General features: G+C 44.1%; 1 protein-coding gene across 1 annotated transcript in view; it reads left to right on the top strand.

Annotated features, from left to right (window-relative positions):
- LOC117727571 (intersectin-2-like) overlaps positions 1-24,530 on the top strand; it is a 33,235-nt gene extending 8,705 nt beyond the window's left edge. The window contains exons 3-39 of the mRNA XM_034527945.1: positions 1,944-2,036; positions 2,124-2,187; positions 2,371-2,546; positions 2,836-3,057; positions 5,045-5,138; positions 7,037-7,179; positions 7,459-7,522; positions 8,055-8,192; positions 8,292-8,398; positions 8,477-8,739; positions 8,830-8,979; positions 9,055-9,195; positions 9,323-9,410; positions 9,500-9,639; positions 11,317-11,456; positions 11,593-12,031; positions 12,566-12,741; positions 13,071-13,131; positions 14,506-14,738; positions 14,838-14,872; positions 14,982-15,148; positions 15,354-15,387; positions 15,575-15,708; positions 16,522-16,618; positions 17,152-17,343; positions 17,545-17,589; positions 20,079-20,200; positions 20,280-20,386; positions 20,604-20,787; positions 20,902-21,000; positions 21,102-21,269; positions 21,558-21,770; positions 21,950-22,071; positions 22,163-22,245; positions 23,123-23,206; positions 23,306-23,479; positions 23,878-24,530. Coding sequence (XP_034383836.1) covers positions 1,944-2,036; positions 2,124-2,187; positions 2,371-2,546; positions 2,836-3,057; positions 5,045-5,138; positions 7,037-7,179; positions 7,459-7,522; positions 8,055-8,192; positions 8,292-8,398; positions 8,477-8,739; positions 8,830-8,979; positions 9,055-9,195; positions 9,323-9,410; positions 9,500-9,639; positions 11,317-11,456; positions 11,593-12,031; positions 12,566-12,741; positions 13,071-13,131; positions 14,506-14,738; positions 14,838-14,872; positions 14,982-15,148; positions 15,354-15,387; positions 15,575-15,708; positions 16,522-16,618; positions 17,152-17,343; positions 17,545-17,589; positions 20,079-20,200; positions 20,280-20,386; positions 20,604-20,787; positions 20,902-21,000; positions 21,102-21,269; positions 21,558-21,770; positions 21,950-22,071; positions 22,163-22,245; positions 23,123-23,206; positions 23,306-23,479; positions 23,878-24,029 — 5,144 coding nt within the window. The 3' untranslated portion in view covers positions 24,030-24,530. The remainder of the gene's footprint in view (positions 1-1,943; positions 2,037-2,123; positions 2,188-2,370; positions 2,547-2,835; positions 3,058-5,044; positions 5,139-7,036; positions 7,180-7,458; positions 7,523-8,054; positions 8,193-8,291; positions 8,399-8,476; positions 8,740-8,829; positions 8,980-9,054; positions 9,196-9,322; positions 9,411-9,499; positions 9,640-11,316; positions 11,457-11,592; positions 12,032-12,565; positions 12,742-13,070; positions 13,132-14,505; positions 14,739-14,837; positions 14,873-14,981; positions 15,149-15,353; positions 15,388-15,574; positions 15,709-16,521; positions 16,619-17,151; positions 17,344-17,544; positions 17,590-20,078; positions 20,201-20,279; positions 20,387-20,603; positions 20,788-20,901; positions 21,001-21,101; positions 21,270-21,557; positions 21,771-21,949; positions 22,072-22,162; positions 22,246-23,122; positions 23,207-23,305; positions 23,480-23,877) is intronic.
- The last annotated feature ends 1,017 nt before the right edge of the window (positions 24,531-25,547 follow it).

Raw genomic sequence — 25,547 nt, 5'->3', positions numbered from 1 at the left:
GGCAGCATTTATCAAGCGGGATATGGCATTATCATGAAAATCAATAAAAGCAATCGCATGATTAATTATTCATTGGTTATATAACAAAACAATGTCCCATTTATAGTTTAAGTCGATTTAAAAGTGAGACATCAGTCAGACATCTTTTCTTTAATTCCATTAAGTCTTTTTAAACAGACACTGAAAATGATATGTGGAAATGTATATGATATTTGATTGAATCTTTGTGTACACTGCCTTGCCGTGAGTTGTTATGACACTTCTCTTAAGTATCTACATCATGGCCTCCAATTTAGATTTTTGTAAATTATACATTATCATAGCAAGGTGAGCTTTAAACCAACGATTGTTTTCATTTTCGAAAAAAATTTGTCTCAATTAGTCGTTTTGTCTTTTAAAATGTCAGAAAACTATGAAAAATGCAGATCCTTGTTTTCCAAAAACCGAGAAGACTTCTTCCAAGGTCTTGTTTTGTCCACAACTCAGAGACATTCAGTTTACGTCCACAGAGGAGTAACGAAACCAGAACATATTCACATTTAAGAAACTGGAATTTTGACAGTATAGTTTTCCATCTGTAACATTGCAACCATCCACTTCACAACCGAAGCCTTTCTCACGTGAAACCATCTGTTTCTACCGTCTGACTGTAGGTTACAGTCGACTAATGAGTCCGTCGCTCGGCTGTGCATCACTCTCTCCGCTGCCTGGGCTCATTATCTGTCATTGTCTCCTTATCGGTGTCTCTGTCCTTCAATTACTGCCATATGGAGAGACCCATCTGTGCACCATGTCCATACAGTCGCTCCTTTAATTAAAAATGGCCTCGGAGCGCTCAAGTTACGTAAACAAGGCGAAGGATAAGGCTTTGAGTACACCCTGATCGTGTTGGGATTTGATACATTTTGCAGATTCCCTTCTGATTAATTGATTATCAACTCCGATGTTATCCCCCCCTATTTAAGACGTTAAAAGAATTAAGAATTAAAAGAATTAAGTTTCATACCCCTCACACGGCACATTCGTCTTCATATTTAATTCATGGACAACCCTGGACTTACCTTGAGAAATGGAGCAGAGTGAAAAAGAAGCTGACTGGACATTTTTACACATTAATCATTGTCGGGAGTCGGTGGTGAGTGGTTTCATCTGAGGGGGAGATCTCATTTGGGATGGAAATTATGCAGACTTTTTTGGATGGCGAAGTAAAATAAGTCTCTGTAAACTGAATTCGGTATGAGCATTTCTTTGGGGACTTCTCGATGTGTTGCTGCATTTGTGTCCAGGGTTGACGAGTGGAGCGCTGCCCACACACACACACACACACACACACTGTATATGTTTTTCCTCTGTCCTATTTATGAAAGTTTGGAGCTCCAAAATGTACCTGGCAGCACAATGAAGCAGGATCTTTTTTGTGTTTTGAGTTCTTTTCACACAGCAGTACCACTGACGGCTGTTGGCGTGTAGAACTGCAGTCTATGGAAGTGACCACACGTGGTGCATTTACTGTGTGCACTTTAGTCGCGCTCGAGGCGTAGATCTTCGGGTGGCGATGTCAGTCGATACCGTGACTTTTCTTCTGCCAACATTCATAGTCTCCAGAGGATCAGACCAACCGGCTTCGGTGATCCCCTGACTTCTCTTCTCACTCCACCGGGAGGTTGACATCTGCTTTAAGACATCCCGATGCATTTTTTGCTTTTAACATTTGAAAATGCAGTGAGAGAGACACGGATCGAGCTCCCCAGACAAAATCACCCTGTGGACATTTCGGTCATGTGATATGCGTCTTAACCAGCAGGCTACAGGGACGCCACCGCGGCTCACACCTTGTAGTGATCCTTGACCCTGTTATTGCATATTAAAGATGTTGTGTTTGAACAAAATGGGCACCGACTTTATCAGGCATCTCAAAGAACATCTCTTGTGTTTTGGTCCAGGCGCAGCCAGCGTGTGGGCCATCACTCCAGAGGAGAGGGGGAAACACGACAAACAGTTTGACAGCCTCGGCCCCGTCCTCGGCTACGTCTCAGGTAGGCTGTCGTCACAACAAACGGAAGTGTCATCAGTTGTCAAATGGCCGTCAACTCTTAACTCTCTGGATTTTTGTCTGTCTCCAGGAGAACAAGCCAGGAAATTCTTCCTCCAGTCCGGCCTGCCTCCTTCTGTGCTGGCTGAGATCTGGTAAGCACCAGCATCGTATGTGTATGTGTGTGTGTGTGTGTGTGTACTGTAATCAGAACAGAGCTTTGTGTAACCCTCACCCTGTATACTGTCTCAATAAAGAAAGAAGAAGACAAGGAATGCACACTTTACTATAAACAGATCATATTATGAGTCAGCGGTCTCTTTCTCCTTCTCCTGTAGGAACCTAGCTGACATGGACGGCGATGGGAAGATGGACAGACAGGAGTTTTCCATCGCTATGAAGCTCATTAAACTCAAGCTTCAGGGCCGGAACTTACCGTCTGTCCTGCCAATCACCATGAAGCAACCTCCCGTCTCCAATTCTGCTCCAACCATCCCTTCATCAGCACGTTTTGGTAAAGATTGTTTTTTTCAGGGGATTTCACAGCCACAATCCAATTTCAAAACCACGACATCTCTCAACTCTTCCTCTCACAACTGTATCTTTCAGAAAATAACTCTAGAACTTTAGTTCTATTTCAAAATCGGATGCTTGTGTAGAATCCCAGGCATCAAAAAGTGATTTTTCCCTCAGTTGAGTTATGGTAAAAATGGAAGTTACCCAACTATAAGTTAGTTGTTCTTGATCTTCTGAAGTTCTTCTTGATCAGTTCATGTTTACATGTGTGTGTTTCCTCCTTACAGGAATGGGTTCTATGCCAAACCTGTCAATTGGTCTGTCATCCATGTCAGCTAGGTCCGCCATGCCCATCCTAACACCCATTGCGGCTAACCACTCCATGCACTCCGTGCAAACCCTTGTGCCAACGCCAATGACTCTGCCCCTCATCAACTGCCTGGGAAACCCTGGACTCCCCAACGGCAATTTCAACCTCCTCACCCCACCTCTTGTTCCCAACAATTCAGGTTGGTTCTGCAGTGGAACCATTCTGATTTGGTCACGGGGCAAATACAGCTAGATATTTATAAGTGGATTAGCACCGATTCATTCCAATTTAACCTGGGATTATAAAAAGCGAATATGCGCAGATGTTTGATTATGTTCCAGAGTAACCGAGATGTTTCCATGGCACGCATCACAAAATGAGATTAAATGGGGAAAACAGAGGAGATTATAGGAGGTTAAAGAATTTAAGAGGGAGCATAAATTAGAGGCTTGTGCTATTGATAACTTCCACGCATTCAAATAAACTTATTACTATAGCATTACAGCTGGGAACACAGATCCAGGTAAAATGAGAGGAATAAATGTGTTTATGTATGTTCTCATCTTTTTGGGTGCTTGAAATTTTAGGTGTAAATTTACTCAAAAGTTCACAACGTCCCAACGTCCTTCCATGTTGTCGGAGCGGCTCATTGTAGGTCCAAACTACAAGTCTAGTTATAACATGATATATTACTAAATGGAGATTATGCAGCAAAGCAAACGTAATATCAGAATAGGTTGACAAATTACTTATTCAAAAGGCTGTTAAATTATGATGTAAACTGGGAAGATGTTCAACTCTCCCTCACTAAAATAACACAATATACCTTAATTACAAACCACTATGCTAAGAGCATCGGACTGAATTAATATTACTAAATAGCTAGTCGGCTAGATTAGCTCATTCCAAACTACATTAATACTACTAACTCTGAAGCACATTGATTTCTCCATGTATGCATATATAAATAAAGGATTGGCAGTAAAATTGGACCTACCTCTTTGACAGCTAAACTTTTTTGCGGTTTCTTTTACATAACCTGAAGGCAACAGTAGTTCTCAGACACGCTTGTGAAACTGCAGTACCGTGAGCAGCAGAGTGCTAAACCATTTCACTTGCTCTTAAAAATAGTGTTATTATGGTATGGGCGGCCTCTGAGCGTTACAACGCTGACCACGGTTTTGCTCTCGCAGGGGTCTTTGGAAAGGGAGGAGTGAGCGAAGGGATATTTAGCACCGATATACTTACAGTATACACACTGTGCCTTTTTAAGTCTGGTGCAGCTTGACCGAGACGATCATTGGTTTGAAACTAACAAGTAGTTACGAAGAGTTTAGGAAGGATTCATGAATAGCTGGTGTAACACCAATCCTGGTGTGCAATGTTTAGTGTCGCAGGGTCAGTTATTCATTCAGCTCGTGTGCATTTGTGGTGCGGTGTAATGCAGTGCAGTTCACACGTATAACATGAAAGGGCTGCACCGCGTCTACTCCCTGAGGTTTTATATCTGACTTGAGTGGATGGATCTTGCAGTATGCAAGGAGATATGTGACCACAGTAAAAACCTTAATATCAGGCGTGGATGCACCTATCTGATGTATACTCATTTAGTCTGTTTTCTTGTGGTGGGGATTTATCTTTTATCTGACTATCTGCACTCTTCCTCTCTCACCTCCTCCATCTGTCCTTTGGCTGCTCTCTTTATTCTCACCCTGTTCGCAATTCCTCTTCGGCTGTGAAGTGTGCAACCTAATTAGCGTGACTTTTCTCTCCTATTCGATGCACCCTCGATCTTCATCCTTCCTCCCCTGAAATAAGGGGGGGGGAATATATCAGTGCCACTGCCTCGGCTTTCCAGACGGAACCGTCTGTGGCGCAGAGTTGCAGAAAACAACGATCCGTTTGTTTTTTAAAAAACAGATGTCAATAACCTTGCCGCTGGAGCTCTGTGTGCTGCGAATGTAAAGTATGAGGAGATAAGATTAGACGTACGCACGTTCAAGGGCAGCTGCACTCTGCTCATAGTATGTCAGAGATTGATTGCATATTTAAAAAAAAAAAAAGCAAAGCACATGCACACTTGTGTTTACGTGCATGCACTAAAGCATTCAGCAGATTGTTTTCTCATATCACCATGTCCAAATTAAATGTGACTGTTAACCAACTGCCTCCAACCCTATCTGCAGCGCTCCCTCTCTCTGGCTTTTCCTCTCCCACGGCGTTCTCTCCGTCCACCGGCATGTCGAACGCCAACTCTCTTCTGGACCTTGGATCCAGCAGGTGAGAGTGTAAATGGATAATAGCATTAACGAGAATTTCTCTTCATTTTGAACGTTCCCTGTCAGCACGTCAAGTTCCTCCAGAAAACATCAATTTAGAACCAAGCACTCAATTTCCAAGTTGGATTCGTGGGAGCTGAGTTCTAAAAAAGCCCCATTTATTATGCAGGTATTTTAAGGGAAAGGCTGCTATTAACGCTGGTCTGAGTTGCACACTGCCAGCCCATTCATTCTGTGCTTACAAGGAAGCAGGGGAAGGGACGAGGATCAGAATGCAGGCAGAGATGAAACCCTGAGATAACAGAGGGAGCAGGAAGGGCGCTTTGAAATCAGATTGGCAACATTTAGGAAGTGGGCTTGTTTAGAGGCACAAACATTAGAGGCAAAGGGAGGAGGGAACTGTTACTGTGAAGTAAACAGAGCCGGTCCTACTCATTAATGTTTTAGCTCAACAGTTACTGATTTGGATTGCAATTAAATTGGGTCATGACTGGCTTTTCTTATAGCGCCATGATCCGGTCAACATTTTTAATTTGGTTTTTAGGACTTAACATCAGTCCCAAAACATGTTAGATAGTAGACTGCTATATATTCACTGTTGTTTAGGTTTCTAATAACTTGTCACCAGCGGGGGGTGTCACATATGCTGACAATGCCATATACCTTATCAGCCGTGAATGTCAGCGAATCTCTAAGGGAAGTGGAAGTGTGAGATAGCGACTGGAGTCCTACGTCCATGGCAGTCACTGTTGCTTGTGTTTGTAGCACAAAGCACTTTAACTAAGTCTGCCTGGAGCAGTTTCAGTCGTGGGACATAATGAGGAGTAAACAAAGAAGAAACCAGAGTCCGGGAGGTTTTGTGCAGATTCAGTAATGATCAGATTCCCTTCAAAAAAAGATAATAGCATATATAATATCTTTGATCTTTCTCATGGTGTTGTGTGTGGTTTAGGAAAATGACTAGGGGGTAGTATCTGATTTCATTGTGAGTGCATTGTTTTAAATGGCCCAGTGTTAGTCCTGGTCCTCATGTGTAAAGGTGGGAAGGCGTGTTGGGAAGTCAAATACCAGTACAGGTCGATCCAGCGGCCATCCACACATCACTTTAACCTTTCAACTTTATTTTTGTCCCAGAAGGGGAACACATATAACAAACAATACATGAAACCTTATAGATATACAGTAAAGGAAAGGAGAGGCGTCCTGAATGCAAGTGGGCGATAAGTCGAACAACAGTAGTGACCGGTATGCGACTCGCATTTCCACAGTGTGCAAAAGCATCTTCTTGTCCTGTGTTTTTTTTTGTGTTTTTTTTTCTTCCCCCAGAACCATAACAAGTTTTATTATAAGGGACTTTTACCCTCCTGGTGACACACACACACACACACACACACACACACACACACACACACACACACACAAACACACACAATCCCTACGGCGGAGGCAGGATCCCGCACTTCATCTCCCATTGTCTCCCTGAACCCTCTTCCATTTCAGGGGAGTGTTGCATGTTTCCAGCCAGCTATAATGATGGAGAAAAAAAGTAAATTCTTCTCAAATGAACGCCATCGACCCGGCCTATCCTATTGCTATTCTTGCAGAGGCATTGTTTATGATGAAAACAGAAGGGCTGATTAGCGTAGCCCGAGAGTACGGCGCTGCCTCGTTTCAGAGAGTCATTGTCTACGTGGCCGGTTGCTTCCGCTACAGCTAATTAAGAGCTGGGAGATAACACAAGGGAGTCTCGGAGCAATTAGAGGGTTTAAGTCGAGGCTTGAATGCAAGGTAGAACGGGAACGCTGACCATGCAATACTGTTGTGTAATTTCCCTTTAGGTGATATCTTGGTGTAACGTCATGCCTCTTCTTTTTTTTTCTTTGTACTCTCCGTTCGTAGTTCAAACTCTTCCTCCACCACGTCGTTGGCCAGTAACTCTCCGAAGACGGGTGCATGCGATTGGGCCGTCCCGCAGGGCTCGAGGCTCAAGTACCGTCAGCAGTTCAACACGCTCGACAAGCTCATGAGTGGCTACTTGTCCGGTGGGTCCCGGGACAGACACGCGTATACATACACACACACACACACACGCACACACACACACACCAGCTAAAATAAACAGGAGGTTCTCAGGACCGCCTGAGCATGGCATTGGCAAAGTTTGACTGAGCGTACTCTTCACTTCACACGCATGCACTCACGGACTCTTGTCAGTGCCCTTAAGCCCACTTGACAGAACGTGGAAGTCCGACGTCGGCAAACACGTCCACATCAGGTGGCGTGGGAATTCACTGTGTTATTATTCCTGATGTCATTTTTAGGACCTCAGGTTAGAAATGCGCTGATTGCGTCCAACCTGACCCAGACTCAGCTCGCCACCATCTGGTGAGTATAGTGTGTGTGTGTGTGTGTGTGTGTGTGTGTGTGTGTGTGTGTGTGAGATTTAATGCAACTTGGTTTATCATTTAACAACAAAAAAAAGTAGAATATCATATAATAAACAGCAAACCAGCTTTTTAGCTCATTATTGTGGTTTATCTCAATGCTCTCATCACCAAAAGGCAAACAGACCAAGTTAGCATGTAGCTGATGAACATAGTGACGCGTTGAGCATCTAAAGAGGAGTAAAAAGTCTTCCCTTCGGGATGTGGTGGAAGCTAAATGAGTGTTAGTAAAGGATTTATGAACCAGGTGGTCAGAAACATTCATGCAAATGAATGTTAATGTTGCTCTGTGTGTGCTGGAGGAGTAAATAGGCAACTGTTTGCTAAGTCATTCATCATCACAACTTTACGACGTGATAACTTGTTAATTTTACAGCCTCATGCTGCTTTAAAGTCATGATATTCTCACAAAAAAACACGTTTTTTTATCTTTATTGCTCTACAATGTGACTTAATATGTTGTGCGTACATAGGACCTTGGCAGATGTGAACAAGGACGGTCAGCTGCAAGCTGATGAGTTCATTCTGGCCATGCACCTCGTGGACATGGCCAAAACTGGCCGACCACTACCCCTCACACTGCCTCAAGACCTGGTGCCTCCCTCTTTCAGGTAACACACACACAGATAGACACACTCAATGGATTATTTCATACATTCATTATTATATATATATATATATATATTTCCTTCTTTTCTCTTTTTTTTCAGAGGTGGAATCAAGCCCAGTGAGCTTGTTAATGGGACGGGGCCCTACATAACCCCCTGTCTAATAGAAACACTCGAGATAGAACCTGCACAAAAGAACAAGAGCAGCGGTATGGCACCCGTGACGTTACAATTCAAGTCTTTAGTCGTCCTCTGTGTCACATCTGTCTGTCTTTTCTCCTCCTTAGTGTCCTTTGAGGACAAGCTGAAGGCGAACTTTGCGCGAGGCAGCGCCGAACTGGAGAAACGTCGGCTGGCTCTGGAGGAAGAGCGGAGAAAGGAGAGGGATAGGAGAGACAGGGAGGCGAGGGAGGCTCATGAAAGGAGGGAGAGGGAGACGAGGGAGCAGGAAAACCGGAGGAGGCTTGCGGAGGAGAGGCGCTTGGAGAGTCATAGAGAAATGGAGAGACAGAGGGAGGAGGAGAGGCTGAGGGAGCTGGAGAGGAAGGAGGTGAGCTGGAGAAATGGCCTCCGTCTGTGAGATGCCGAACGTCTAGGCTGCCACGTCTCGGGGATGACCGTGTTCCTTTGTGCTTTACAGGCGGCGAAGCAGGAGATGGAGCGCCAGCACAGGGAGGAGTGGGAGCGTGCGAAGAGAGAGGAGCTGGGCAGGAGGAAATGTGGGGAGCAGGAGGAGATCTTCCGACTCAGGGCCAAAAAGAAGAGTCTAGAGTTGGAGCTGGAGGATGTGGTGAGACATTCAGAAACAAGCTCTTCTTCAGAAGGCATGGACACACACTGAGATATGTGTCACCTGGCCTCACAGGGAAACAAGCACAAGCAGATCTCAGACCGTCTCCGTGACGCTCAGAGCAAGAGGCGGGTTCTGAAGGCGGAGGTGGACCATGTCAATCAGAAGAGGGACTCGCGCATCATAGAGATCAACACACTGCAGCTTCAGTTTGAGGTTTGAAGAAATGCTTTCGCTTCAACTTCCTCCCTGTCAAACATTTATTCAATTTTTCCCCATGAATGTTTGTTTTTTCTTCTTCTCATGTTCTGCTTGTGTGTGTGTGCCTCTGTGTTTGCCATAGGACTGGCAGACGAAGCTCTCCCAGCTGGTCCCAGAACAGCAAAGATTGACAGAGAAGCTAAGAAACATCAACCTCAACAAAATCCCCCGTGGGTGACAAACGCCTGTCGCACAACACACGGTCATCGGTCACTGAACCCTTGCGCCGGCCTCTGACCTTTTGACCTTTGCCCTGTAGCGACGACTCTGACCTCGCTGACCGGGACTGTGACGGAGAAAGGAGGGAATTGCCGGAGGCTGAAGGACCAGCTCGACACTCTGGAGAGGGAGACCACCGACAAACTGTCCCAGATGGAGCAGTACAACAAGGAGCTTAAGGTCAGTGATGGGCACAGACTTATCTGGGATATGGAGGCGGGTAACGACCTTTTGCAATGGAGTTCAACTCCACCCAATGTACACCAGGGCGAGGAGCAAGGTCAGGCCAGTAGAGAGTAGCTCCGTGAAAGCCAGACTGGCTGTATTCCCCCGTTTCCAATCATTATGTCAATTTAACATGATCTACTGGCTCAATCCGAAATTAATGCACAGACACGAAAGTGGTAATTCTCTCATTTTACTCTCTGCAAGAAAGCAAATAATTTCCCCATGAATCAAGATAGAAGTTGGGTATAATCATAATAACACGACAAAATAAAGCAATCCAACTATATAAGGGATTACACCAATATTATCTTTCTTTTTGTTCGGTTTGTTGGAATAAAACAGAAAAGGGAGTTTCACAGTGAAAAAACGCTGCTTGGAGTTTCGCCCCTCAGGAAAGAAAAGAGAAACCTTGTTATTGCACTCGCACACGCCGAGTATTCAATACCTGTGATGGATGATGTCATATCTCCTTTCAACATATCGTCAATCTAATGCTAAAAGTTGCAGTAACAACAGTTATCTCTTCTATCGTTTTCCATATCGTTTTTTTTTTCCAATGCTTTTTAATATCTTCTAACACCTTTCCTTCTCTCCTCTGTCTTTTTTCCTCCCCCTGCTTTCCTCCACCTGGAAATCTTTCTTCTCGCCGTGGTTTTTTTTCCATTAATTGTGTTTCTCTCCGATGGCTCTTTTTCTTTCTGCTTTCCTTTTTCTTCTTTTATCCGTCTTACAACTCGACTTTTATCTTGATTGTCTACCCTCCTCTGTTCTCTTCCATCTTTCCATTTCCTGCATCATCACACTGTGTTGTCATAGCTTGGGGATATGGATGACTGTCTCCTGCGGGGCCTTCTGTCTCTGCTGGCCTGCCTTACCCAGCTCTTCCTTCTCATCAAGGTTATCCTTCTTCCTCCTTCCCTCTATCTCTTCCTCTCTCTCCCTCTGACTGTGTAATCTTTTTCACCCCTCCTCCTTATTAGTTTTTTTTTTCCATCTCACCTCTTGCCACAATCTTCAATCTTGCTCTCCTTTTCATCCCGTGATGATTCGATCTGTTCGCTCATCCTTGGGGTTGTTTTTCTTTCTTTCGACTCATTATTAAACGGAGCCCTCCTTTGGTACCATGTCTTCCTTTTTTTTTGTTGCGGGATTTGTTCTCGCCTGTGTTCTTTTGTGTAAACAGGATGCACCCTGAGGGTAAAACACACACACACACACACACACACACACACACACACACACACACACACACACACACGCTTAACTTGCACAAGGGACCAAATGAACTCGCCGTGTACACACACACACACACCTCTGCATGTGCCTGTAAATGGCTGCTTTTTTGAGCCATTTTGCTTGTTTGGATATGATTGTATTAGTACTATTGCATCAAATATGTGTATCATACTGTATGCAGATATGAGCTTTGCAACACATCCAAATCTGTCTATACATTGAGCACAAATGTAACGTACAGTCCTGTGCATCCACTACTTTGGCTTGTTTGTCGTTGGCGCTTGTGTTGTGTTTCGTGTCTGATCATAACACCGTCTTCTGCATCGTTGAAATGGTGGTTGCTTGTGTCTTTGATATCTCTCTAATGCACGGTACATTCTGTGGCTGCATCAGGAGCTGAGGGAGAAGCAGGTGAGGCAGCAGGCTGTCCTGGTCGACCTGCACAGAGTCAAAGAAGAGAAACTGAGGGAGCTGCAGAGGCGCAGGGACGAGGAGATGGAGAGGAAGAGGAGGGAGGAAGAAGAGGCAGCCAGGTGAGTGTGACTGCAAATGATTCGCACTGTGCTTTTATTTGAATCGGCTTTTGTTTCTCCAGGATATTTCTGGTGACCTTCATTTCCGACGAAACACATTTTTTATGTCGGGCTTTACAAAATGTACTTTCCACAGACAGGCAAAGCTAGAGCAAGAGAGAAGAGAGCAACAGGAGAAGGAGGAAGAGGAGGCGCGTCAAAGGAGGCTCCTGGAGGAGCAGAGGGCCAGACAAAGGGAGGAGGAGGAGGAGAGGGAGGCACAGGCTTGCCTCCAAGCAGCCCAGGAGAAAGCGCAGGAAGAGGAGAGGAGGAGGAGGGAGGAGGAGGAGAAGGAGAAGGAGAAGAGGAAGAGGGAGGAGGAGGAGAAAGAGAAGAGGAAGATTGAGGAGGAGCAGGAAAGGAAACGGAAAGAAGAGGAGGAGGAGAGGAGAAGGAAAGAAGAGCAGGAGAGAGGAGAACAACAGCCGGTGTTGGATGCTCAGCGCCCCTCCAAGCTGACCACGTATCGAGCTCTGTACTCGTTTGTGGCCCGAAACGCAGACGAGCTGAGCATCGACGCAGACGGCCTGATAGAGGTACGAGACACACACTCGCACTGGAAGATACAGATGTTTGGATCCCATAGTCACACGTCTACGAGATGAAAGATACAGATGTTTGGATCCCATAGTCACACGTCTACGAGATGAAAGATACAGATGTTTGAATCCCATAGTCACACATCTACTAGATTCTAGTAGATGTGTGACTATGGGATTCAAACATCTGTATCTTTCATCTAGTAACTAGATGAAAGATATTACTCTATTAATTAACTTAGCTTACAGTAGTAGCTAACTTAGAGGTGCTAATATTTGTTAGTTTTTAATACAATATTTGATGAGCATGGGTTGGTAAAAAGATGCAGGATAGAATTGAACACAGTCAATTAAAAATAAAGCATTGTCCGATGGTTTAGATGGATATCTGTATGTATGATTGCTCTGTAGTAGTTATTGTTCCTTGTCGGTCCAAAAAACCACTGCCGCTGTTAAACAACGCGTTCATCATCGTCGGCTTGTTATGGCTAATTGCCGGTGATTAAACCGTGTTTTTTTTTCACGACGCAGGTGGATGAGCAGACCGTCGGTGAGCCTGGCTGGTTTTGCGGGAGTTACCATGGAAACAGGGGCTGGTTCCCCCAGAGTTACGCAGAGAAATGTCCAACACCCTCCACTACCAAGACACCCGTCCCTTCTTCAATTGGAAAATCGTCCTGTCCGCCGCCGCCACCACTTAACACAAGGTAACGGAAAGACATCCATTCAAAAATCTTTTAAATATTGTTATTTAACAAATATTCAATAAAATATAAGTGTAAATTCATAAACTGAATTTTATATATTTTACATTAAAATCGGACACTGATAACAATAAATATTAAATAATCAATCAAAAATAGGTTGGGAGGGATACTTGGCTGAAATAATATTTCACAGGGGGTACATCACTGAAAAAAGGTTGAGAACCACGATGCTAGTTTATAAGCCGTCATGCTTTGGGCATTGCTATGTATGCTAGCCTTGTCTTGTGTGCGCTCCTTCTTGAATGGTGTGTCCCTCCTGTTTAACCCAGAGTCCCAGACAAGAAGGCAGCATGTGACATCACTGTTCCTGCCCAATCGAACGCGTCACAGGTAACGCTCAACTTTACTTTTAACTCCGGGCACACGGGGGAATTGGGGCTAACTTAAGTTTCCTTTAAAAGAAAAGCTCCCTCCTGATGGACAGATACACGTTTAGGTGACCTACTCCGGATGCAAATTAAAACCCTGTTTTGTTGCTTTGTCTGTTCAGAGATTAGCGTTCTATTTCTGGGGATGCGTAGCCACGTTTATACGGGAGCAACGTGGGAGTTATCTGCTTCTATCCCTTCTGTATTACTCTCTTTTGTTCAGGCATGACAACGACAGAAAGTTCTCCATAATGTCTTTTTCAAAAGCCCTTTTAATAAGCTACGGTCTCTCAGTGCTGCCATTTTATCAGATTGAAGCCGCAATAGTTATTACTTTTATATTAACAATTGAATAAATTAAAATGGGAAATAAATCTCTTGTAATTAGATTTCTTGTAACACCCAGAGAGTTATAAAATGCTGCGGTTCCCCTCCGCTCTTCGGAGCTGTTTAGCTTCTTTCAGCTCATTGTTTTGGTTCTTCCGTCCCACAACTTTACTGGTTTCAGGAGATTGAATATTGGACGTGCTTTCCGCCAGGTGACCAAAGACATGACTGAATGAATGTCAATGTTTCTCTGTAGCTGTTGCATGTGTAAATAAGCAGCTATTTGCAAATATGTTGCCACATCAACTTTGTGGTTACAGCTGGTTGCTCTGTCGCTTTAGTGATGTCTGCCTTGATAGTATCTCTGAGCTATAAACAAGCTTTGGCAGGCAACTATCTGGGTCTGGCTTGGTACACACACTGCTGCCGTCACCATCTCTCACACACACACACACACACACACATATATATACAGTACATCTTCAGCAGCAGCACGGCTGTATATTAATAGCTTTTCCCTATGAGAGTCTCTGTTTGCCTTTCTGTGGCTCACGCAGACATTTATAGATCTCCATCTCCCAATAGATAACATCAGTTAGTAGCAGAGATACTCACAAGTCATTTTTGGCAAGTCCGAGTCAAGTCTTTGTGGGTCGAGTCTTAAGTCGCTTGTGTTTGTACTGACGGTTTAATCTTCTGCTGCTTAGAACAGGGCATTGCTTTATCTAAGGCACGAGCACACCGTTTCAGCAAAGCAATATGAAAAAGCACACAATGAACGCTTTACTGCGAGGTAAATAACTGTATTTTGCCCATAAAAATGGTTGTGGACTCAGGGTGACAGGAAAATAATTCTAGGTTAGTAGATCTCACGGTCAGAAATTGCCAGGTGATCCGAGATATTTAAAGTTCTTTTTAAAATTTGATTTGATTTGTTTTCCTTGATTTCATAGAAGAATTGCTCGACTCTCATGTGAAACCTTGCTGCCCTTCTCATCCTACTCCTCAGTCCTCCGCCCCTCTGTTGGCTCGAGCCGTCTCCTCGTGGTCAGCCACCTCAGAAACAAACCTCACTCTCGCCTCCGGCACGGGTGACGTCGTCACCGCGATGCTGAGCTTCTCCCAGGGCGACGTCATCGGCGTGCTGCAGCAGCGGGAGGACTGGTGGTTGGGACAGCTCAACGGGACTCAGGGATGGTTCCCAAAAAGCTATGTCACCGTGGAGACGGGAGGCAATACAGAGTATGAGGACACACAAGAGCACACACACACACACACACACACCTCTCTGATGTCCGCTGAGTGTAAGACTAAATTGACTATGTGTTGTTCCCATTCCAGTTTGGATGACACATCTGACACTGTTCAGCTAGAAGGTAAGAATAGCTAACATGTAGAAAGAAAGTCTCTACGTGTAATTATGACAACAAGCCAACTGTCGGACACATTGCTCTGATTTACGCTCTTGTATTTGATCCAAACCAGAGTATGTTGCTCTGTACACATATGAGAGCCCGGAGGCGGGGGACCTGACGTTTGTTGAGGGAGACGTTGTCACGGTGACGGAAAGGGAAGGAGAATGGTGGCGAGGATGCATCGGGGATCAGACCGGGGTTTTCCCCTCTAACTATGTCCGACCTGTTGAACCAGAGGTGACACAGATTAACTTTTCTAATTTCATTAATTGTATAAAGTACATTATATGTTAAGTAATATTGCAAAGATCAGTCAGCCGTAAACCTGTGATATGCACGTATTATTATTATTATTATTATTATGTGTGTGTATATATATTTGAAATACAATTGACTTATTTGTTACTTTACTCCTTAATGTACTGTTACTTAATTAATTTAGGTGTCAAAACCTGGAGCTCTAATCAAAAAGCCTGGTAAGACAGCGATTTTCTCTCTCTCTCTCTCTCTCTCTCACACACACACACACACACATATACACACACACACACACACACACACACACAGACACACAAAGACTATGAGTCTGCTGATTAACTCTGTTATGCTCTTGACATTTACCTGATCTAAATCCCCCCTCAGCTATCTCTGTTTTGTCAACAGAGATAGCCCAGGCAGTCACCACCACCACCTCCACCGCTGTTGCCCCGACGATGCATCAGCTGCATCTGTCTCCAGGGCAACTGATTGTGGTCCTGGCCAAGAACTCCACTGGCTGGTGGCTCGGGGAACTGCAGGTCAGTGTGTGTGTGTGTGTGTATATATATATATATATATATATATATATAAGAACATAGGAATAAAAGAATAATGTTAAAACTTTAAAATCTCAGTAACAAGGTTTTACAGCTGTTAATGCTGATGTGCAGTTCAAGGTCAAATGCACGTCGGAGCGCTGTATATGTATGAGTAATCCGTCATGGTGGAGAATATTTGAATATCCACACGGACGGTCTTTTCTTCCTCTGTTTGAAGAATGCTGGGAAAATGTCAATTGAAATGATGAATAATGTGAAAAATAACAAATGCTTTATTAATAGATTCAAAGAAACATGTGACGCAACACAGGTTCACAGTCAGGTTTAGTGTGTCTTGTGTATCACAATGTTTTTTGTTTCTGCTGTCAGATCCAGGCCGCTGTAGCGAACAGTTTGACAGTAATGAGACCGTAATGAGTCAAGTTTGCAGCGAGGGGACAGCTACGACAAGATAGTCCAAATTTGAATTTACATTGTTGTCGGATTACCACAGCTTTGTCAAATTGTCCAATGCCCTAACTGCCTCATATGCTGATTTACATTTGTATTAAGGTCAGTCAAGTGGGATTAGACATTTCACAGACTTTAGGCTTGAGCTTTGGCTTGATTTATGAAGGTAGCGAATATAAATTCCCAGTAAAGACCCTTCAAGATTCGGTACCGGTTGTTTGTCCTGCTGAGACTCTGGAGGTTCAGCTCTCAGCGCCCGACAAAAATCAATTCATCCATTTTACATCTCAGAAGTGAACCAGCGGGCGACTGATTATTTCTCACTGGCTCTTTGCCCTCCAGGCTCGAGGCAAGAAGCGGCAGAGAGGCTGGTTTCATTCCTCTCACGTCAAGCTCCTCGGTCCCTCCAGCAGCAAGCCCTCCCCCTCCCCTCTGCCAGGTGCTGACACACTTTGAACATAGTGATCCATCAGTTCCGTCTCACGTAGTCAAGCGGACACATATTTCTTGGCCACGATTACTTCGACGACGACGCCAAAAGCTGCTGATGAGTCTGATTGTGACATTTAACCAAACAAAAGTGCATTAATGCATGAAACGAGTATGGTGCAAATACCAGAATGCTATTAAATTACTGTGACGCTCAATATAAGTGACTGACTAACCTGGAATGAGTGTATACAAATCAGAATTGGACAATGTAGTTTCATTTGGTGGTTAAAGAGCATTGTTGTTAATTTTACAAATATCCAATTACTGCTCTATTTTGTCCAGCAATTATTCCAGAAAACCTTACAAATGATTGGTATTATCAATATATAGCTAACATTCAACGAGATTTAGAGTCTACAGCATTGCTTGTCCTGGATCCACTCCGCGACAGCACAAATCCAGTAGACTGAACCATGTGACTTTTCAACGCCCTGAAACTCACGTCTTTATAAAACACCATGTGTGCCTCTGAACCCTCAGTGTGCCAAGTTATTGCAATGTACGACTACACGGCCGCCAATCGAGATGAGCTGAGCTTCTCCAAGGGACAGCTGATCAGCATCCTGGACAAGACCAACCCTGACTGGTGGAAAGCAGACATCAATGGGGTCACGGGCCTGCTGCCCACCAATTACATCAAGATGACAACAGAATCAGACCCCAGTCAGCAATGTGAGTAAACCTCAGGTTTTGTTTTTCTTCTGCCATTATAGATTTTCACCGAGGGACAATATTTATCTGTCTACATACATAGCAAATCAATAATTCACACACATAGTTTGAATTAGTTCGGGAGTGCTGTATTTATCAGCTGGAGAAAGAAATGTCTCTCTTGTTGCTGACAATCTGATTGGTTGACTTGGTTCACTGCAGGCACAGTAGAGACCTCATCCATGTCAGGGCATGGAGAGACTGACGGTAAGATCAACAGAGTCGCTTCCTGTCACTAATTGGTGGACATGAACCCACCACACTTAAAAGGCTCCATCCCCAAATACGTTGGTCCGGATTCTTATTGGAATGATTGGCGTCTCACACCTCAAATTACCTAAATTAACTAAACATTTTATTTTGCCTTTTTAAGTGTCCCTGAAACGTCTAACCAACAATTACAAAAAATCATTCAAAGGAATAGTTTGACGTTTTGGGAACAACGTTTGTGCGTCTTCTTGCCGAGAACGCCGGTCTGTTGTCTGAACTAAAGGTGGAGCCAGCGGGCGGTTAGCTTAGCATGAAGACAGGAAGCAGAGAGGAGATCTTGGTCTTGCTCTCTCTATCCAAAGGTCGAATGTCCTCGTTGTCACTCTTTATGTTGCGCTAAGCTAACGTTAGCGTTGAGATATGAGAGTGGTCATCTGACTCTCGGCAAGAAGGGGAATGAGCATTTTTCCCAAAATGTCTTTTCCAACGAATCCACTGGGTCACAGAGCAAGAGGGAACAACCACGGATCACTTTCAAATTAAGAGTCACATTTCATTTTGACTGGGAGATTGATATGGGAGGTAAAGATAATGTAAGATTAACTTTCCCACCATGCACACAGCTGTGTGTACAGTACACTGGTGACTGCTCTGTTGGGTGTAATTCACTTATTGACGCGTAGCTGGCCGGATTTCTTGTTCTTTTTCTTTTCCTTAGAGTGGCGATTAATTGTTAAGCAAGAGGCGTATGTTTGAATTAGTATTCATAGCTTGCATGTTCTCTCCACAGCAGTCGATCTCTGTTAACAAGAGTAAACACGCTGGCGTTTAATTAGGAGGAACTTGTTGAAGCCGCAGACACGAAACGAAACACAATGACATTTTAATTCTCATGAACGTGAACTCATACACTCCCCGGCACACACGACGGCTGCGTTTCATCAGAGGGAGAGAGAGAGAGAGAGAGAAAGAAAACACACACGCTCCAGCTGATATGATTAGTAACAACATTTACATTTCCAGAAATACATTATTAATGCACTTCCATGTAGGAGTCTAGCATTAATATTAAAACTATATTAATGTCTCTCCGTCTCTCCTTCATCTCACTCCACCTCCCACTCCCGCTCCTCCACGTCATCTCTTTTTTTTGTGTCTTCTGTTTCCTCTGTAGGACAGTAACGCTGGCTTTCCTCTCTACTCCTTCTCTTCTTTTTCCTCCTCCTCCTCCTCCTCCTCCTCCTCCTGTCTGAGCCAATCTGAATTGCCCTATCGCAACAGGAAGCCCAGCCGTCAGCAACAGCAGCCCGGCTCTGCGCTTTCCACCTCACTCGTTTGGAACTCTGTCGTTCTCTGTTTTAAAAACTTATTTTTGCTTCCTCTACCTTCTCCTCTTCGTCATTATCTGAAAGGCATTTATTTACTCACCCGTATCCCCCTCGCTCGCTCCTCTGCTGCGTTTTTCCTTTGTTGTTTTCTTTGACTAACTAATTAGCCGGGGGAGCGAGGGAGGCCGAGGCGGCTAGACGTGTTTCGGAGGCTTTTGTCCCTCTGATGCAAAAGCATGAAATGTGTAGTTTTTTTTGCGAAAGATGAATGGAAATATGAATCACAAAAAAATGTTTTTGACGTAGTATATAAAATAATATGTAAATTAGACTGAAGTCCTTTAGTTGTTCTAATTTAAGGCTACGAGTCAGTATAACTGAACAGGGTCGCTCATTCTTGCACTAACAACACTAAACCTTGATTAAAAACGGACCAACGTGAAGATCACCAATAACCTCGATTGCCGCTTGCTGACACGTTGCTCGTTCTAAAACCAATTCATTGTGATTGTGTTATTCACTTATGATGCACTCCTCCATTTATTAATGCTTCCAATCGATTTAATGTCGTCACTCATCCTGTACTGAACTGTGATATCACCAGCAACAACAAAAAAAAGAAAGAAGAAGAAACAACTCACAGACGTTAGTTAGCGTACCAACTGGTCAGAGATAATGACGCCACACTGCTGACGTGCACCTCCCAACTTGTGCCAAGTTTGAACCTCAAAGACTACCGACGGAGTCTTCCACTGCTCTCTCCCTCGAGCATCGGCTACTTTACTCATTCACGCCTATGCAATCATGAGGAGTGTGAGCACTCCACCATGACAGGTGCTTTTCTTTAATCCAGTGTCCTTGGTAGCAGTGATCTTAGCGTTAGCATTGCCTGCTATGTTCCCAGAGTTCATGTACTGCAACTACAACGTGCCTCACTCTTGTCTGTGCATTAAGTGTAAATAAAATATAGAGCCGATAATAAATGCAGATTTTAACATGCCCTGTGTGTCCTGTGTGTTTTGGCTGTATATTTCCTCAGACACACTGTGTTGATGACCGACTGTAAAGTATTGGTGTGTGATGCACATGCTTGTGTGTTCATTTGGTGCATGCGTGGCCCGCATGTTTGCTTGTTTTGCATGCACGCATGCGCTGTAGGGTGCGCTGACCTGATGACGCTGGACACGATGACCCCTCAGGAGAGGAAGAGGCAGGGTTACATCCACGAGGTCATCCAGACTGAGGAGACCTACGTGGAAGACCTGGAGCTGGTTCTCGAGGTGCGAACGTACACGAGCAAGCATGCAGAACCTGCTGTTGTCTGCAGTGTCTAATCTCTGCGTCCATTTGCATCATTAGGTCTTCTACAAGCCCATGTCCGAGTCGGGCCGGCTGACAGAAGCTGAGATGGGAGTGATCTTTGTGAACTGGAGGGACCTGATAGTGTGCAACACCAAATTACTCAAGTAGGTACCACTAACCCTTGTTTATGAAGCATTCTGGGAAATGATATGTGCACAAACTCTGCTTCTTCTTTGTATGTTGTCATCCACGATGTGTTAATGGAAGCAACTGCAAATGATTAAATGATTTAAAGGAAAAATAAAACGATTTTGATCTGCTAATGAAGATGTAACAAGAATCGTGTTTTACGTCATCCTCCTCATCCTCCCTGTTTTCCAGAGCGCTGCTCGTCCGTAAAAAGACCGAAGGAGAGAACATGCCGGTTCAGCTGATCGGGGACCTGTTGGCTTCGGAGCTCGCGCACATGCAGCCTTACATCCGCTTCTGCTCCTGCCAGCTCAACGCCGCTGCCCTGCTGCAGAGCAGAACCCACAACCAGCCTGACTTCAAAGACTTCCTCAAGGTACAGGGTGCAGATAATGAGTTATTTTTTATTTTTTTAAAGAAACAAAGGGACAAAACAGACAGTGAAATCCCTTTTTTTTTCCTCTCTCACTGTCTGACTGCTCTTGAGCAGAAGATTGCCACTAACTACCGCTGCAAAGGAATGCCACTGTCCAGCTTCCTCCTCAAGCCCATGCAGAGGATCACACGCTACCCCCTGCTCATAAAGAACGTATGTGGAAAATATTCTCTGTGTGTCTAGTTACAAACACCCCCCACCCCCCCACTACTTTTTTCCCCCTGATATTCACTGTGTGACTCCTGGTTGGTCAGATCCTGGAGCACACCCCGGACTGTCATGCGGACCGCAGCCCGCTGAGGGAGGCTCTGGAGCGGGCCGAGGAGCTGTGCTCTCAGGTCAACGAGGGAGTCCGGGAGAAGGAGAACTCCGACAGGCTGGAGTGGATACAGGGCCACGTGCAATGTGACGGACCCATAGAGGTAAACACATTCAGACCTTTCTTCAGTAGTCGATACATTTGACGTTTTATTGCTGCAGTAAAGTACCGTTATTTTATGTGGGATGCCACTGTTGTATAGATTCTGCTCGATTGCTTTACAACAAACTCCTCCACATCAGAATTGATCCTTTCTGTTACAACAACAAATGCACACGTAGAGTAGCGAAGCCGCTGAGCATTTTTCACTAAAGCACTTACTGTACTTTATAGTTTTTCTGTCCTTTCCCACCTCCCCTCCTCAGTCACGCCTGTCTTTACCATCTTTCAGCACTTGGTCTTCAACTCGCTGACTAATTGCCTCGGGCCTCGCAAGCTGCTCCACAGCGGCCGGCTTCACAAAACCAAAAGCAGCAGGGAGCTGTGGGTTTTCCTCTTCAATGACTTCCTCCTCCTCACACACAGCGCCAAACCCTTCTCCTCCTCAGGACCAGACAAGCTATTCAGCCTCAAGACCAACATCCAGCTGAAGATGTACAAAACAGTAAGCGAGAGGCTCGCCGCTTATCCTACACAGGATTATAAATACCTTTTTTGTGGTGGTAAAATAGTAAATGCGCTGCTTTGATTATGTATGGCATACAGCAGGGGAAATCTTCTCATCGTTTTCCTTCTCTGGACTTCTGTCCGTAAGTGATTCATCTCTTCATTTTCTTCCCCCAGCCACTGTTTCTAAACGAGGTGTTGGTAAAAATGCCGGCGGACCCGTCCAGCGATGAGCCGATCTTCCACGTCTCGCACATCGATCGCGTCTACACACTCAAAACCGAGACCTTGAACGAGAGGTGCGCTCGCACATGCACACATTCACAAACTTCATAACCGATCACCTCCTCACATCGTCTAAAATAATCTGTGCGTGTACTGTGTCGGTAGGACAACGTGGGTCCAGAAGATCAAAGCAGCATCGGAACAATTCATAGAGACGGAGAAGAAAAAGAGAGAGAAGGCGTACCAAGGTAAACCTGATGACCATGTGCTGAACAACCTCACCGTGTCCTTCTAGAGCATTTGATCTCTGTAGACAAGCGGACCACAGTACAATTGTTAGTGAGATACGTGTAAATACTGACACACGCATATTGAATTATACAGATTTTACAACCACATACCTATTCTGTGCAATAGTTATTGTGGTTGAATATATTACATTTACCTTCCCTTGCATTATCGATACCCTTCTGTTGACTTAGAAAAAATATACAACACTGTAGAGACTTGGTACAACTCGTCTCACCATTAACTAAAAGAGGTAAAAGATATCATTTTAAGACAGTGTCATCCAAATTAAAACCATATTAATTAAGTTTTCACAATGTGCACATACGAAGTGGAATTAACTATTTCAAAATATATGTTAAAAATATCAAAGTTATGAATATTGTAGCCTCTCTCTATTTTAGAAGAAAGAGATATTATGTCCAACTTGAATTATATAGGTCAACTTTAAGATACTTAACTTTTTTTACTTTCTTTTGTGACGCAAACTAAAGTGAAGGATGGAACAACTGTTAGAGAGAACATTGGATTACTGAAATCAATCAAAAATCCATGAAGTGTATTGTGATGGTAATTTTTTTTAATTAGATTTGTTTTAATAAATCTAGCAGGCTATGGCTGAAATACAACTTTGTTAAAAAGACCCACCCTTGCTCTGCCTTAAGCAAAAAAATCCCTTTCTCATAACGAAAGATCATTTGTATTTGTCAAATTTGTAATCGCCCTGAATTGTATAAGCACCGGTTTTGTCCACACATTAGTCACAATAGCAGCGATTTCAGCTGAAAAATGTGTGCAGTCCATCTTAGTGTGTGTGTGTGTGTGTGTGTGTGTTAGCACGTTCCCTGAAGACCAGCGGTATCGGACGACTGCTGGTGACCGTCACTGAAGCCCAGGAGCTCAAAGCCTGTAAACCCAACGGTGAGGAACACAGAGCCCATCGCTCCTCCCTGTTGCCTCGTGTCCTTCCATCCCATGTTCACAGTAATGTGTAGTTAATTTAACGATGTGCCCCACCAGGTAAGAGCAACCCGTACTGCGAGCTGACGATGGGGGCTCAGTGCTACACCTCCCGACCCATCGGCGACACTCTGAACCCAAAGTGGAACTTCAACTGCCAGTTCTTCATCAAAGACCTCTACCAGGACATCCTGTGCATCACTGTGTTTGAGAAAGACCAGTTCTCACCAGACGGTCAGTGGAGGAGAGACACGCAGATATTCTCACACAAACAGGATGGATTGTTCGGCTTTTTGGCCGATTTGTCCACAGAATGAAGGAAACTGGTTGCAAAGCAGGCGCTGATGTCCTCTTTTGAGCTTTTTAAGCGACAGACATTGTTACCCTTTCCATCTTTGGTTTTGGTACGCAGAGATCCCTTTTTTTCTGTGTTCTGTCTTTCTGTTCTTCGCTTCTCACATATTATCTCTATCTGCAAAAGCTCTTTATCTGTTGACATACTGACATTGTGCCATCATCCTCAAAAACAGTATCGATCAGTCCCGGCTAACATTTGAAATCCCTCGAAGACGTTGCATTTCTTAGTCATTTTCATCACTTTTACTAAACGACCGGTTTTTCTGCCTCTTCAGATTTCCTGGGTCGTACTGAAGTTCCTGTGGCGACCATAAAGAAAGAGATGGAGAGCAAAGGTGCAGCGAACCGTCGCCTACTGCTCCACGAAGTCCCCACTGGAGAAGTGTGGGTCAAGCTAGACCTGCAGCTTTACGAGCCAACCAGATGATGACACACAGCCAAAATACTCCCTCAGGCACTCGCACCACTTATTTTTTTTTAGAGTAATGAAGAGAAGACATTTTGCAAACGCGCAAACAGCCGCACAAATCTAGAAGTGCCTATCTGTAGCTGTGCCTTGAAAAACTCTTGATTTTACTGGGTTTTTTTTGAGTCCCCTAAACTCATTTAAGTGACCTTGCCAAAAATGGAGAACGTCGAACCGATGGAGTAGAAATGTATTGTGGAAAAAGGGTGTTCTTGTTCCCAACAAACGAATTGGAGTTGCGAAATGGTTGAGTTTTTACAAATATGTACAGCATGCTATTTTACTCTTCATGGAGGAATACCGCCCGTCCAACATGTCCTCTTTGTTCATAGGAAGACGTGCATCCTGTTATGCCGTCGTTTAAAAAAATGCTGCACACTACTGTTCAATGTCAAATGTTGACTTTAAGTTTGCTATTACGTCCTGAAAATGGCATGAATAAAATGGACATACGGTAAACATTTTTTCTTTATATTCACTTTGTCAACACATTCCTGGTTTCCCACACGATAATCCTTTCTAGTGCAGGGCCTTGTGGAAAATGGGAGGTAGTTGGAGGCAAGCAGAGGTGGAGATTTACAGTTAAAATGCATTTTATTTGGATGTGGGCGAGCACTGAAGCTATTAACTCGCTGGTTGTTGCCCAAATGTGAGGAGCCAGCAGCCGCTCTGATGGCATCTTCCATCTGCGGTGGCAGTTGCACTGAAGTGGTACGTTAAGGGGTCGAAGCGTCGCTTCAATGTGTAGCACTTAATACTGTATGTCTGTACCCGCTGGACCGCCTTCCTTCAGTCTCATCCCCCACTGGAGGGTTTCTGGATGCAGCGACTGGATGATTAGATGAAGCCGGTCGCAGGATGCCGGTCGGGGGCGTCGCACACTCACTAAGAGGAGGATCTCTCGGAGGTAGCATCTCAACTTGTCTCCTTGTGTATCTACATCCTGAAATAGAAGGGGAATTGGTTATCTACAATTAGCCCCCAATAAGCTCCTGGTCACACCGGCCCAACAGAGGCTGTATAGCTGCAACACATGAGTTGAGCAAGCTTGTCTTTTATTAGGAATGCAGATGTTATTCCTTTTTCAAAGAGAGTTATACAGTTTAACATTGAGAGGAGATATCCGCAGTGGTATTTTCTCTTAAAGCAAAGCATTCATATAAGTCTTGAATTTCCTTTTAGTAAATGTAAATAAAAAAGGAAAAATACCTTCACAAGAACCGGCTGTTTTCTTTCCCTTCAGTCCTTCATGTAACTCAAGGTACAATGGTTCCTTTAAGTCAGCTGTACCGCGCTAGTAGTTGATAAAGCAGTGAAACTATTGTGAGTTACCAACACATTCGAAATACTTCAATATGTCCAAAGCTGTTTTATATATTTTGATATATATATATATATATATATATATATATATATATATATATATGTAAAAAAAGTGAAATAAAATATATTAATTATATTAAGTGAAATAAAATAGAT

This window comes from Cyclopterus lumpus, chromosome 24 (assembly GCF_009769545.1).
Source record: "Cyclopterus lumpus isolate fCycLum1 chromosome 24, fCycLum1.pri, whole genome shotgun sequence".
In the NCBI taxonomy this organism is placed as follows: Eukaryota; Metazoa; Chordata; class Actinopteri; order Perciformes; family Cyclopteridae; genus Cyclopterus; species Cyclopterus lumpus.
This window is presented reverse-complemented; position numbering and strand designations above follow the sequence as displayed.